The sequence below is a fragment of the Epinephelus fuscoguttatus genome, linkage group LG19, assembly GCF_011397635.1.
Source record: "Epinephelus fuscoguttatus linkage group LG19, E.fuscoguttatus.final_Chr_v1".
In the NCBI taxonomy this organism is placed as follows: Eukaryota; Metazoa; Chordata; class Actinopteri; order Perciformes; family Serranidae; genus Epinephelus; species Epinephelus fuscoguttatus.
This window is the reverse complement of record NC_064770.1, coordinates 15,439,327-15,453,000: the sequence shown is the minus strand read 5'-3', so window position 1 is coordinate 15,453,000 and position 13,674 is coordinate 15,439,327. Positions and strand designations below refer to the sequence as shown.

At 40.4% G+C, this 13,674-nt stretch overlaps 2 protein-coding genes across 2 annotated transcripts; one reads left to right on the top strand and one right to left on the bottom strand.

Annotated features, from left to right (window-relative positions):
• The first annotated feature begins 401 nt into the window (after window positions 1-401).
• Window positions 402-2,299, top strand: LOC125880016 (titin-cap (telethonin)). The gene is made up of 2 exons (XM_049562224.1): window positions 402-711; window positions 958-2,299. Exons 1-2 carry the CDS (start codon window positions 560-562, stop codon window positions 1,346-1,348), a joined length of 543 nt encoding a protein of 180 aa, XP_049418181.1. The 5' UTR covers window positions 402-559; the 3' UTR covers window positions 1,349-2,299.
• A 2,482-nt stretch (window positions 2,300-4,781) lies between these two features.
• Window positions 4,782-11,112, bottom strand: LOC125879688 (proline-rich protein 29-like). Its single transcript, XM_049561678.1, has 6 exons — window positions 10,973-11,112; window positions 10,557-10,656; window positions 8,617-8,732; window positions 7,195-7,364; window positions 5,174-5,232; window positions 4,782-4,917 (listed from the first exon to the last, which is right to left on the bottom strand). The coding sequence occupies exons 1-6, from the start codon at window positions 11,039-11,041 to the stop codon at window positions 4,871-4,873; spliced, it is 561 nt and encodes a 186-aa protein (XP_049417635.1). The 5' UTR covers window positions 11,042-11,112; the 3' UTR covers window positions 4,782-4,870.
• Window positions 11,113-13,674: the final 2,562 nt, after the last annotated feature.

Genomic DNA, 13,674 nt, shown 5'->3' with positions numbered 1-13,674 from the left:
TGTTGTCTTTCCACATTAACACAGTGTCACCTGCTGCTTCATGTACATCAAGACCAAAACCTTATTAAGATTCATCTCTGAGGACTAAACCTGTTGTATGTAATCTCCAAGCAGATTGTCTCTGTGACATTTTCTTCTCTAAGACGCCGTGATCCCAGCTGAAGTGGAAAGTGCTGGGCTGAGTGATTACTGAGGAGACTGGGCATACAATTTGAGAATCAGGGGATTTTCAGCCCAATTTCCCCTTAACCCCTCCTCAGAGTTTGGGCTTCCAGCTCTCAGGGAATGAGACACGGAGCACTGGGTGTCAGATGTCAGTGCACACTGATTGTAGAGTGACAAGATGGATCAGAAATAGCAACAGAACATCTATAAAAGTCATGGACAGACCTGAGCCCAGACAGAGACAGCACAAAGAGGGAGAGGGAGCCAGGACACACAGCCAGCTGAAGCATCACTGAATAAACAGCCTCATCCCAGATACAACAGCAGATCTTAAGGCTGATCAACAAGACCCATTGGAGGCGATAAATCTGAGACAGATCTTCCAGCAGCAGAGATGAAGCCAATCTGTTCCATCATGGAGAAGAGTAACGGCGTGGTGGTGGGAGCTGAGCTGACCTGTAGTGTACGAGAGGAGAACAAGGCTCACAGGGAGAGCTACAGTGCTGACTGGCAAAGTGTCAGTCTCAAGACTCGACCTCAGGAAAGGTGAGAGCTCACAGACCAATCAGAAAACATTCTGCAGGTCCTTTTAATATGGTGTGAGTCACCACTGATTGATAGGATAAAAAGTTTCTATGTGATTTGAAGTCTTCCTTACATCATCAGATACGAGTTGGGATTACTTAGTAGAACTGTTCTCATATTGGAACGCAGTTAGAGTCTAATTAAGTAGGTTAATCACAGTGAGAGCTCCCACGGTTTCTAACTTCAACTTTTCTCTGATGCCCGCAGGCAGACGATGAACATGAACGATGACTCTCGCAGGGAGACTCTGTCCCGGCAGTGGCAGGCCCGTTCGCTCAAACAGAACTGCCCCTCCGGTGTCTTCAGAGTGGGCACCGTGGAAACAGGAGTGAGGGAGCACCAGCTGCTGCCAAAGCGAAAATCCCTCCCCCTGCCCATATTCACCCCCGCAGAGCTGGGCGTCAGGCTCGGACGTGGGGCCCCGCACACTGAGGAAGATCTGCAGCTCTTCCCCACCCCAGACGGAGTGTGTCCCAGCAAGAGAACCGTGGACGAGATCACAAGAGACCTCCCCCCAGTCAAGCCAACCCTCATGGAGTTCGTCAAAGCACCCAAAGCACTGGGGCGCTCCATGTCTCAAGAGGCCCAGAGAGGGTGAAAAACAAAAAGAGAGAGAGAGGATTTTAGGGAAAGACGAGATGGGTGACAAATGGGAAAGAATAGCCAGTGAGCTATGTGTGTCAGGAAAGAGCATGACAAGATGTGTATAGATTTATCTCGAGTGACAATCAAAAACCATAAATACTGTAGATCTTTAGCACTATCTGTGTTTCTTGGCGAGCACAGCACTGGTCATGGTTGGCATTTGGTGGTCAGTGGTATTAGAAATTGTTATGTGAAGGCATTGTGATGGAGAGGCATGGTGTGCGTTCTCAGCTGTGCCATGGGTTGATCTCTGCCTGTGCTGGCCAGCTGGCCTCACCATATCTGCTGATCTCTCAGTGGAGTCACTGCGACCCAACTATACCCTTAACCACACCGCATACAATGTCTTCTGCCTTAATTCTGTATTGCAAAGAGCAAATATCCCCGTAAGGTAAATAAAAGTGTTCTTGAGGTTAGCAGATTCATAGGTGGTGAAGGGATGCAATAACGCAGAAAGTGACAGGTGGAAAAGGATGTTTAGAAGCAAAGAGGGATGGAAAGAGAGATGGAGAGTCAGAGGGGAAGGGGAGGGGTGAGGGGTAGGGGAAACATGCTTTGGAGTTGGTCAACCTCCAGGCCTCCATAAGCCCTTGAGAGTCTCTGATCTCCGTGAAGAGTACAGAATGCTCTGGCATGACCACACACTGCAGCTGTACATACGTGTGTGTTTGTGTGTGTGTGCCTACTTACAACTGTAATCAGGAGGACTTAGGAAAATGGGTAACCTTACTGTGTATTGAGTGATCTGCCTGGCTGAGTGGCAGATCCTGTATATCTGATATAGAGTAACAGATACTGTATTAGCTGGGAATGCCTAGTGTTGTGAATGATCTTGAAATGTGTGCAATGAGATATTTTTCCTAGATATTTATATTTTTACTAATAAAATCTGAGCTGCTCTTCACTCCTCTGTCACTGTTTTCTTTCGGGTGCAACAGGAACATATTCTCATTAAATTTAATGGGGAATGGAAAAGGAAACCAACCAAATGAAGAAAAAAAAGTGAAGACAGAATATAAACCTGAGTGACGAGTAATCAAAGCTTAATGTTATCTGGTTTACAAGGACCCTGGCAACGGTAACAGCTAAGATACAAGGTACGAGGACAGTGTTATAACAGATAATGCTATCTTGTAGTTTTAGACAGGTTCATCACTCCGGAATTGCCCCCCCAGCTCCTGCATAACACCAGCCCACCCATTTATTTATTTATTTATTTATTTATTTTTGACATTAAAAAAAAAAAAAAATGGAACAAGAGAAAATGAAAGGGCAAAAGTTATCTGATGTGCAAAAAAAAAAAAAACATAAGAAGATGACATTTGCTATAGTCTATTCTTTTATTGATTGTTTAATATTATTATCATTTTGTTAGCTAAGTTATGTTATGATTTTTCATAAGCTCTCATTATCATTTGTAATTAATACAGAATAATAATAATAATAATAATAATAATAATAATAATTGTTATTATAATTAGATAAAAAGTCATAATTATGACACAAACAGTCAAAATTACAAGTTAAAAATCAAAATTATGGGATAAAAGTTAAAATAATTAATTTAAAAATCAAAATTATAACAAAAAGATATAATTTAGAGATAAGAATTTAAAGTGATAAAATAAGTGGTCAAAATTATAAGACAGAAAATCGAAATTATGGAATACAAATTATATGAGATGAAAAAAATAAAATATGAGATAAAAGTCACAACTATGATATTAAAAAAATATATATAGTTCAACATGTAATGTGGAGGGCTTGCCTAGGGTGCTAAATGTGCTATGTCCAGCACTGTATAACACTGTGTAATAGACTGGATTAGACTTTATTGATCCCTGGGGATTTTGGGTTGTGGACAGAAGAAAATGTAATAAAACAGAAAATATATGAATAACAGCAGCAGTAATGAGAAAACACTGAAAGGAGCAGATCAATATGGAAAATTCTGCATCTTACGAGGCCCCCCGGGCTGAAACAGATAGCTGGATAGCTGTCATCCATAATGTGCATATGTATGTACTGTGAGTGCGTCCTCAACCCTCTGAACAATCCCCTGTTCACCACTTTACATCCCTCATTTATCTTTCATGTTCCACCACCTGTGTTTGTTTCCAACACAGAGCACACTGTTCCCCTGTTGGTGTGCAGAGCTTTACTGGATGCACTGCTTCACCTCCTCTTCATTTACACTCTGAATCTACAACATGCTCCATCCAGTTTCTCAATTATTACTTCTGGCATTAGCCTCCCTTCTATAATCGCATATTTGGAATATGTTTTGTCTCTTTAACCCCTCCTGACTTACTGTCCCTCTCTGTCTTCCTCACATCACTCTCACTTGTCTGATATCTATGATAGGCACCATGTGGTGGCTTGATATTAATAGCTGGGTAAACATTGGCATTACCCTGGAGACAGTGGAAAGACACCCGTATTGGCACGTCCTTCCCATGTGAGCTCTTAATCCTAGTGTTTTATCGGAGATTTGAGAGTGCTGCCTTCACTCCCTATCTTTAAAATTACCCTCCCACACGGCTGCTGAAATCCCATGCTCCCCACCCTGCACTGTCACAGTTCTCAAACTCCCAAATGGACCTCCGAACCCTGAGACTATTTTCAGTGGAAGCCAAGGAATGTGGGAATTGAGATGCCCTGTGCTGTTGCAGGCAAATCTCTTAAATTGACATTGAAATTCTTTCCTACTGCCTCAGCTGTCTCAACGACATGGTGCTCGCTGTATTGTCCCATTTGGCAGAGTCATCCTCTCTGCTACTGCAAGCAAGTTAATGCAAACCTTCGGAACGGGCTCACACAGTGCATGAGCATAACACCTTTACCTGAGTTTGAACCAGTGAAGGAAAGCCACACATACCTCAACTGGTTTCCCAATTTAAACATATCCAAAATTGTCATTTAATTTGTGTACTGCACTATTTTTATACACCCTTCCTGATTGTGTTGCTTTTATTGTCATCACCTGAAGAGACTGAGTGGTGTGCCTTCTCGTAAGCACTCATCACAGTGTATTTAAAGAAAGGGCACACAGTGTTACGCAGCAATAGATCGTATGTGTCGTCACATTGTTGCTATGTCATACAGTGGTATGTATCATGACCGACATTAGCACTATAGCATGCAGAGTCACTGTGAATGCTTGTCAGTACAGAAATAAGTCTTGCTTGTGGCCTATTTGCCATCCAACTTACCATGTGTTGCTGCTCCCTACTGGATCATTTAGATAATGCAGGTTTAAGTAAAGATATAAGAATGCCATTAACAAAGCACAATATCATATTTATTTGCCACATTCATCTATTGTAAATTATCATGATAATCATTTCATTGTAATAAGCAAGAAAGTGTCAAACATAAGTGTGAAATTATGATTTTTGAGTGTAGATGAATCAACTCAAGACTGTTTTCCCCCTAGCGCAACAACAAAAACCATGTTTAGTAAGTGAATTAATAATCACTCTCTCTTCTTCTCTGCTCCTGCCTCGGCAGCGCTGTTGTTCTCTATAAAAAAACAAACAAAAGATGAAACATTACACAAATCCAAAGCATCTAATGAACTCATCTTCTCAGCCATTCACAATCAAAAGCACTATAATCACAAGCAGCATCCCCAATCAGTCCTCTTCTCATCACAATTACTGTGAAGCCTGCTGTTGGCACCTCTCTTGTCACCCCGCTTCGAGGGGCCCTATGACATCACGGGAGCTGACTGTGTTAATTGGCTGTTGGCTGGGTGTTGCTGTGTGGTTGGTTTTACCTGCCGCAGGTGTGACGTGGGCTCCCGCAGTCCCAGTGCTGCTGGGCGGGGGAGCAGGCCTGATCACACAAAACAAAAATATTAATCAGTGTGTTTTTTTCTCCAGGTTGTTTTCATCTACCTGATATAAATAGACAATGATGTAAAGTCCAAAGCCTAATAATAAAAGACAACTGATATATGCACTGTAAATACAATCTGAAACACAGTTCAGTGTCTGCTTTAATATACAGATGTAATGGAAATGGATAGTCACTTCTCCTAAAACCTACTGTAGAGATTTTGACTTTTTCTGGAGGGGAACACCTTGAGCTGAGAGCGTGAATGGAAAGTTCTTCTCTGCAGGCAGGTCTCATGCATTTGTGTGAGAGACAGGAACTTGCTTGTTGGGATTGTCAAGGCTATGTGTTCAATTATTTCCTTTTACTTTTTTCTACTTTTATAGTGTTATTAAAAAGTGTTATTAAATAGTGTTATTAAACAGGTGAGAACAGATTCTTCAAGTGAAGCCCAATAGACATGAAGCATCTCCTCTCCTGCTCCTCTGAACTTCATAAATGTCTCATTAGGATCCTTTTTGATTAGTCTTAATGACAACGGAAGTGTTGTTATAAGTTACATGAGTTGAAACCTCAACCTGAAGTATGGTGAGATTAATATGACTAAAAGGCAGACCCCCTACCTGAAACAATGAGCCTGGAAACTCATCTGATGTAAAAGAAAAATAAAAGAAATGTACCCAAAATAGATCTGTAGCATGTTTTGCCTATACACTAATTAACTTTAAAGTAAGGTCCTGCCAAATCTGCAGTAATTCACACCTAATGTCTTCAAAGTGTGAGTAACTGAGCTATTTCAGGACAAACTTTCATGGAAGAATACACAAGTTGAATCTGCCTCACGGAGTGGAGCCTCTGTAGAAAATATCCCTTCCCTTTGAATTGAAACCTCACAGATTTGCTCTGTCTGTCAAAATTTAATTCTGGTGTCTCCTTTAAAAATCATCTCAGCCTGCCAACAGGTGATGATTTGATACAAGCTGCCGAAAGGAAAGGAAAGGAAAGGAAAGGAAAGGAAAGGAAAGGAAAGGACAGGACAGGACAGGACAGGTGAGGTGAGGTGAGGTGAGGTGAAAGCCCAAAGCCCAACCTGCTGGCAGTAGAAAAAAGGATGGAGTTAATGGTTCTGACAAAATTTGAAATTAATATTATTTTGTATTGATACATGATGTAAGAAAACCGTAAGTGCTGCTGCTATTTATCATAATATCAAAATAGTTTAAAATGGTCCGTGGCTCAAGAGGCCACCATTTGGGGATAGATATGGACTAGCCACATGCTTGCATTGTCAAGTGCTGCAAATACAGGAGAGCAACAGTGCGCATGCCCCTAACCTCGATTACTATAACTGCAATCTGATTGGCTCATAGTTGTCACCCGTTAAGCCAGTAACTGCTGTCACCATGGAATGATGTAGATTATCTTCTCCAGCACAAATTTGTTGTCTGTCTTTAAAAGAATAACTTGAGATTAAACACCAGCTGCAGGATATTATTAAAAACCAAACCATTGGTAAAAAATAGTCAGATATAACATGGAGAGTTAAAAAAAGCTAACACATGTTCTCATTTAATTTGTCAGTGAAGTTTTGCCTCTGGTGTATTTTCTTTATACATCCATCGATGGTACCGGGTGAAGAACAGACTCAGGATCTCAAGCATCTTTCACAGAGGATTACCAAACATGAAATCAACAGCCAGACAACACAGTAAAATTGTGTTTGCCCAGCAGAGCTAACATAGCTAATGTTACTCAAACTGACAGTACAGGGGTGTTGAGCAGTATAACTGCAAATTTAGGTCACCAGTGTTAAACTATGTGGATGTGAAAAAAATGCATAATGTGAAAGTATTTTTTTAGGTTTTTCATCCATCCACAGTAGTTGTTGCTCCATCAGTCTTTCCACCTAAAACATCAGTGAGATGATGTGTCATATTACATGTAGTGGACATTCAGGATCACCTGTCTCTGTGTGGCGGAGAGGAGGTGGGTTTGTCGAGGTCTTGGCAGACCAGTGTGGCCTGAGGCAGCAGCCATGCAGGGTAGGACAGGTAAGGGGCAGGCTGGTAATAGTGGTGGTATATCTCTGGGTCATCCTCATTCTCTTGAATTATAACCAGATCTCTGGGAGCCTGACACACAGTGAAAGAGAAAAACAGCCCAGCTTTATTTCTGAGTGCAAGAGTAAGATCATTACAAAGTTTTCACTGCCAAAGTTTTATTTCAGTGGCACTATGTTTACTGTAAGAAATAAAAAGACAAAAAACTTGCTTGTTTAGTTATTTTAACAAGGTGGATTCTTTACCCAGGAAATCAAATTTAAAAATGTCAGCTGAAATGAAAAAAGATTAGACTGTTTAATCCGGCCGTTAGACTCAGTCCTGGATTATTATGTTAATATTTTTCCAGTTCTATTCCAGAAATAGGCTATGAGTTATTCACTCTTGTATATAGTTATAACACCCGACAGCCCCTAAGTTCCCCACAACTAACTGTTGATGTCGTGAAACATTTTACTTTTGAGTTTTTAGACAGCACCAGACTTAGGAATTTGGGATGCTATAATAAAACCAGAAGTTGTTTGAACACGCAATTTGTGTTGAAGCTAAGTAGAGTTCTATTAACTTTTTTATGCATTTCATTAAATGAAGATAAGGATGACACACTCATACTCAATTTCATATTGCAAGATATGACCAGATTCATTGTTTCTTCACTTATGCAACACATTCTCACTCCCAGCTGTCAAATACTGATGTTTAGTCAGCAACCATCTTTTAGATGCTCAGGGATTGCATGCTTGTTACATCAATTGTGGTTTTTCAAAATAAACTTCAATGTACAGTTTCCACTTGCTAAATGCATATAGTCTCTTTCAAAATAAACTTACAACATATGTTAAAAAAAAGGTCTTTAGGTTTATTTCCTTAGGTTTAAGCAACAAAAGTAATTGGTTAAAATAAGTAAGTCTGTTACTAACATGACATAAGTCACATGCATCACTAGCGCAGTAAGCTACTCATACTAGCACACTAAGTTGTTAGTTAGTTTCACGCTTGACATGAGCAGAGGTCCGCGGGGTGAATGTCTGGATGCATCTCCACTCCTGTCTGCCATATGTGTACTTTCTTATTATTAATACATCAGCAGTTGCTCACAGTGTCAAAAAATGTTGTTGTCTGGTGCATCATACCGCCGCTAAAAGGTGCTTTGGTGCATCAGCGTCTGATGTTGAGGGTCACTGACCAAGCATTGGTATCTGACGAGTTTGGAGAGAGACTGGGTTGTGTGTGTAAGTATATATTTAAATGTCAAAACCCATTTTAGTAAAATTCAATTTCAATTTATTGTCTGAACTGACCCTGATGTTAGTCTGATACCCACCTCAGGCCCCGACAGAGGGCTGGCGTATCTGAGCGACCCGAGAGCAGACATGGTCATGTTATTCATGATGACCTGGTGCATCTGGGCATTCTGGATCATCATCAGCTCTACAGTGTCTGCATATTGAGAATTTTACACCCACACACATACACACAGCACAATCAACACTATCTGACAGTCTTCTGATTGTCTTATCTATTTTATCAGTCTGCTATTCTGTCCTCTTCCCTCAGGGCGACTGTGTGATTAACCCGCATTGTGTCAAACTGAGGTGGTGATTGTGAGCTGCCAAGCTCAATTTTCTTACCCTCTTGTCACTCAAAATTTGGTCGGCATGGCAGTGACTCACTTCGCGAAGTAATTTCCCTCCATCCCAGCAATATAAATACACTTTCTGACCATGATTTAGGAAAGTCTAGTTAAGTCACTATAATTTCAGTGTCATTTAAACCCTGTTTTATATATGTTATATAAGTTTTAAGAAATATTTGTCACCCTGATTAATTATTAAATGCTCTACAGGCAATGTGGATAATCTCTGTGCACCAGTTTGTAGTTATTTCAGTGATGCAACATTCAGTAACTCAACAAACTTTGTGATATTTCACCATCTTGAAGGGGTTATGTCAATTTCATTAATTATATAGCAATAATGTCAGCTAATGTTAGTGTGAGCACTATTCACCTAAGAACATATGACTCACTGAAACGAGGTAATGGCTGGTTGGGCTGAATGCTCCTGGCCCTTATCTCTCTCACGGGCAACATTTCTTCTTCTCTTTCATCAATACAACATCTAGCTACTACCTCTCTGGTGGATTTGTTTTGGCAGTATTGTCACCTTCCATGGTTTTATCCACATTTTTAAAAAAAATTGAAAGTAATTTCCAGTGTCAAATTCAGTGTTCAGTCTTTCAGTAGCTTCACAGAAACGTACCTGATTTTGCTGTTTGTATTCAGCCCATGTTCAGAGCTGAAAAGCATGGGAACTAACCTGCTGGTAACATTGGCAGTTAATTAAAATTAAAGGTAGAACAGACACTATTGTATCAGCCATCATGTGTGGTCGTAACAAAGCAGAATGTACCATCTGTAGTAACTGAGACACTGCGGATCTAAAGTTTACACCAGAAATGTGGTGACCAGTAAGAACAGCCTGTTCTCAGTGGCTTAGTGAAAGGTCAATTAGTTAAAACTGACCGTCTCCGGCAGCACCAACAACGTTTTCTATCAGAAGAAAACTTACCAGCATGAACCTGTAAAGATTTTTACTATAAGCAACCGACTTTTCCAGTCACTAAGAATGTAGGATTTTAGATGTATATGCAGTCTGGTAACAAATCATCAATTTACATGGCTTTTGTGTTCTGATGTTCTTCAAACTTGTCACAGAATTTCAAGCATTTGCAGCAAAGTGCAAAGTTGCTGCATGCACATTACAGTAAATGCTGAATCACAGGTTTGGCTTTAAATTAATTCAGTTAGAGCACTGGATTGTCTTTAACAATCCAGTGCCAGAATGTAAGTAGCTGAGTTTAGGCAGCCATTATAACAATCATAACCCAAAGCCCATGTACACAGTAATGATACTTTGACATTTTTGGAGCACATTGTGTTTACAGTGACAAAAATAGGCCACTTGAAGAGTTTTAACCTTTGAATCTCTGAGCGAAATGCCAACGACTTACAAAACTTTATTTTGAATAATTGAATTACACTGACTAAAACCTGCTGCAGCAGTCGGACATGAATGTAGCACACACTCTTGCACACAAACTCATGCACACACATTTTATGCAATTGTCCAAGCTCAAGAGTAGACCATAAATAATATATCTGAGTACTTGCTAGCAAGTTGGTAATGTGACAGACAGGCAAGAACAGCCGTGAGTGTGAAATCCTGAGATTTAGTTTGTGTGTGTGGTGACAGTCTGCCATACCCTCCTTGACGTGACCACCAGGCCTAATGGAAGGAGCAGAGCCAGGAGGCATCACGGTCGCTGGGAGCTGCTGCAGGATAGTGGTGGGTTGCTGAGAAGCCTGGGGAGGAGAGATGGGACCGTAATGAGGCTCTCTGCCTGGAGGCACAGAGGCTGAGAATAAACCCTATCTATACAGGGGGTGAAGCTCTTCTCCACAGGAAGGTGAAATGAAATCAAATGATTATCTTCCCATATGCAAACAATATTAAAAACATCGCTTCTTGTAATACCAGGGATAATTATATTATGATGTAAGACTCAGTGATGGATTTTATGTAAAACAAAACAGAGAGCAGCGGATTAGTTGTAGCTAAGAGCTTAAGCTAACAGCTTAATAACCACAGAGAAGAACGAGTTAAATAATGCACACTTACAGGAAATATCTGAAAACCATGGGGATCATACGGCTCAAAGTGTGGATAAATATCTTCTGTCCACGCCATATGTGAGAGCTTCAGCTGATATTATTTACAAGATACTCAGTATGTAATTCTAACCTGTTTGCTGAGATGCAGAGGCACACAGTAGCAGGTTGCCAAGGTGCCAAAACACAAGCAACAGTCTGCACATGCATATGCACAGACACTCACCCACACAACACATACACACACACCAAACCACACGCACACATACACACACACTCCCTCCGTCTGTGATCACTACATTGACCTACAGTATGCAGCACAGGCTGTTTGCGTAATTGAGCTCACTTGGAAGCCAAAAGCAGAGCAGCTGGTAACTCAAAAAACTAAAACTATAATACATTGTCTATAAAAGAATCCACCCACTCTGGACTTTATTTTTATGTTTCACTGTTTTTCATCACTGACTCACAGTGGATGTAATTAGTTTTTTATGACACAGATCAAACGAGGACAAAAAGGCTCTTAAATGTCAAAGTAAAAAATATCTACACTTTCATTTAATTTAAAACTTAGTTTTTGCATTTAATAGTCTGAAATAAGGTAAGACTTCACTTACTCAAGGGAATGAATCAACAGCTAATCAACAACCACTTGGGTAGTTCTACTAATTACAATGCTAATTAGACATTTAATGTTTTTTTTTTTTTAAGTGATTTTCATTTGCGTGCTGGCATTTCTAAGTATTCCATTTTCCCAGCACTAAAATTAAGTGTGCAACTGGGACACTGAGAGATGTTTATAGCGCCACTTAAACTTTTAAAATTAGATAAAGGAGACGTTTTCTATGTACATATGAACACAGACAGAGATGGTGCTGCTTACATAATGGCATCTGGCTCAGTTACATAATAAAATATTTATATGCTACCTAACGACTACAGTAGTACAACAGGTGATAGCATAGACAGCATCCTTAATCAACATCTAGATATTCAACAGATAAGAAAAAAATATTGCATGTATCTAAAAGTGGTAACACTTCATTTTAACCTCCCATGTTTACTTTTTAGCATTCATTAGCAGTATACAAACAGTTCATACACTTGTTTAGAGCACATAAGTGACTGCATTTACATGTATAAAATATTCTAGTTTTTGCCCTTATTCCAAAAAACACAAATTTTCCTATCAAGATGTTTACATGGCTAATGAAAATGAATTTCCACTAAAATTCCCATTCAAATGCAGTCGTACATATTCTAATTAATGTGCCCTAACATGTTGTTTAATTATTGCCTTGTGCTATTTTGCTTTTATGCCTACGTCTTCTGCAGTTGATGGACTTGTTCGAGTGAACAAACACAGCCTCCCTCTTTCATTTCTTCAACCACCTTCTTGAAAAGATCGGTATTGCTATATTTGCAGATAACCAAAACCTGTTGAAATATTTTGTATAATATTTAAAAGTAGGTGTGTTTCTACTTCTGACCCGAAACGTAGGCTTTTCTTTTGAGCTTGCATTTCTGCCCCAGCTTTTCAAACTGTTGGTGAGTTGGTGTATGTATAGCCTCTAAAAACAGATTCTGCATATGTGTGCAGACTCTGTAGGAGACAGGACAAGATTTTGGTATTGGAGGTGCTCTGTTTTCCATTTGTAGTGCAGGTTGTTTTGACTATTTTAAATGGCAGGTGATGTGGGGAGGTGTAATGCATTGGCCGAAATGTAATATCGGAACCCAATCGTCTGATGATGAATTAGCTTTAAATGAGTTTTTAAAAAATGTATCTGCATTCATATGCTGTTATCTGTTTTAGAGATTAGCTGAAATGACCAACGCACAGAAGAGGAAGTCTTGGCTTAGAAATCTGCTGGCTAAACTGGCTCAGCCCGAAATCTTATTAGACACATATTTCGAATGCGCTGCATACATGTAGAAAGACTGCTCCTAATACCTCTATATCAACACATCTTAATTGAAAAAGGTTATATTTGAAATAAGGCCTAATTTTAAATATCAAAATGGAAGATGCTGTTTACACGACCCATATTAAATTCAAAATATTGTCTCTATTGCATGAATTTCATCACGACAACTCATAATGTGACTCAGTAGTGTGTACAGCCCTGCGTGCCTGTATGCAATCCTGACAACATCTGGGCATGCTCCTGATGAGTCGGAGGATGGAGTCCTTGGGGATCTCCTCCCAGACCTCGATCAGGGCATCACTGAGCTTCTGGACAGTCTGTGGAGGTACTTGGTGGTGTCGGATGCACCAATACATATCATCCTGGTGTTCAGTTGGAGTTAGAGCAGGGGAATGACAGGGCCAATCAATGGCATCAGTGCCTTCCTCATCCAGGAACTGCCTATACACTCTGGCCCCATGAGGCCGGGCATAAGGTCTGACAGTCATTAAGGATTTCACCCTGGTGCCTAACAGCAGTCAGGGTACCGCTGGCTATGACATAGAGGTCTGTGCAACCCTCCAAGGATATGCCTCCCTAGACCATCACTGACCCACCGCTAAACCAGTCATGCTGGATGATGTCACAGGCAGCATAATGTTTCCAGACTCTTTCACGCCTGTCCCATGTGCTCAGTGTGAACCTTCTCTCATATGTGAAAAGAATAGGGCACAGACCTGCTCTTTGGTGGAGATGTTGTCCATAGAGCTCTCCGTTGCCAGGATGAATGGAGCAGGCCAGCGGG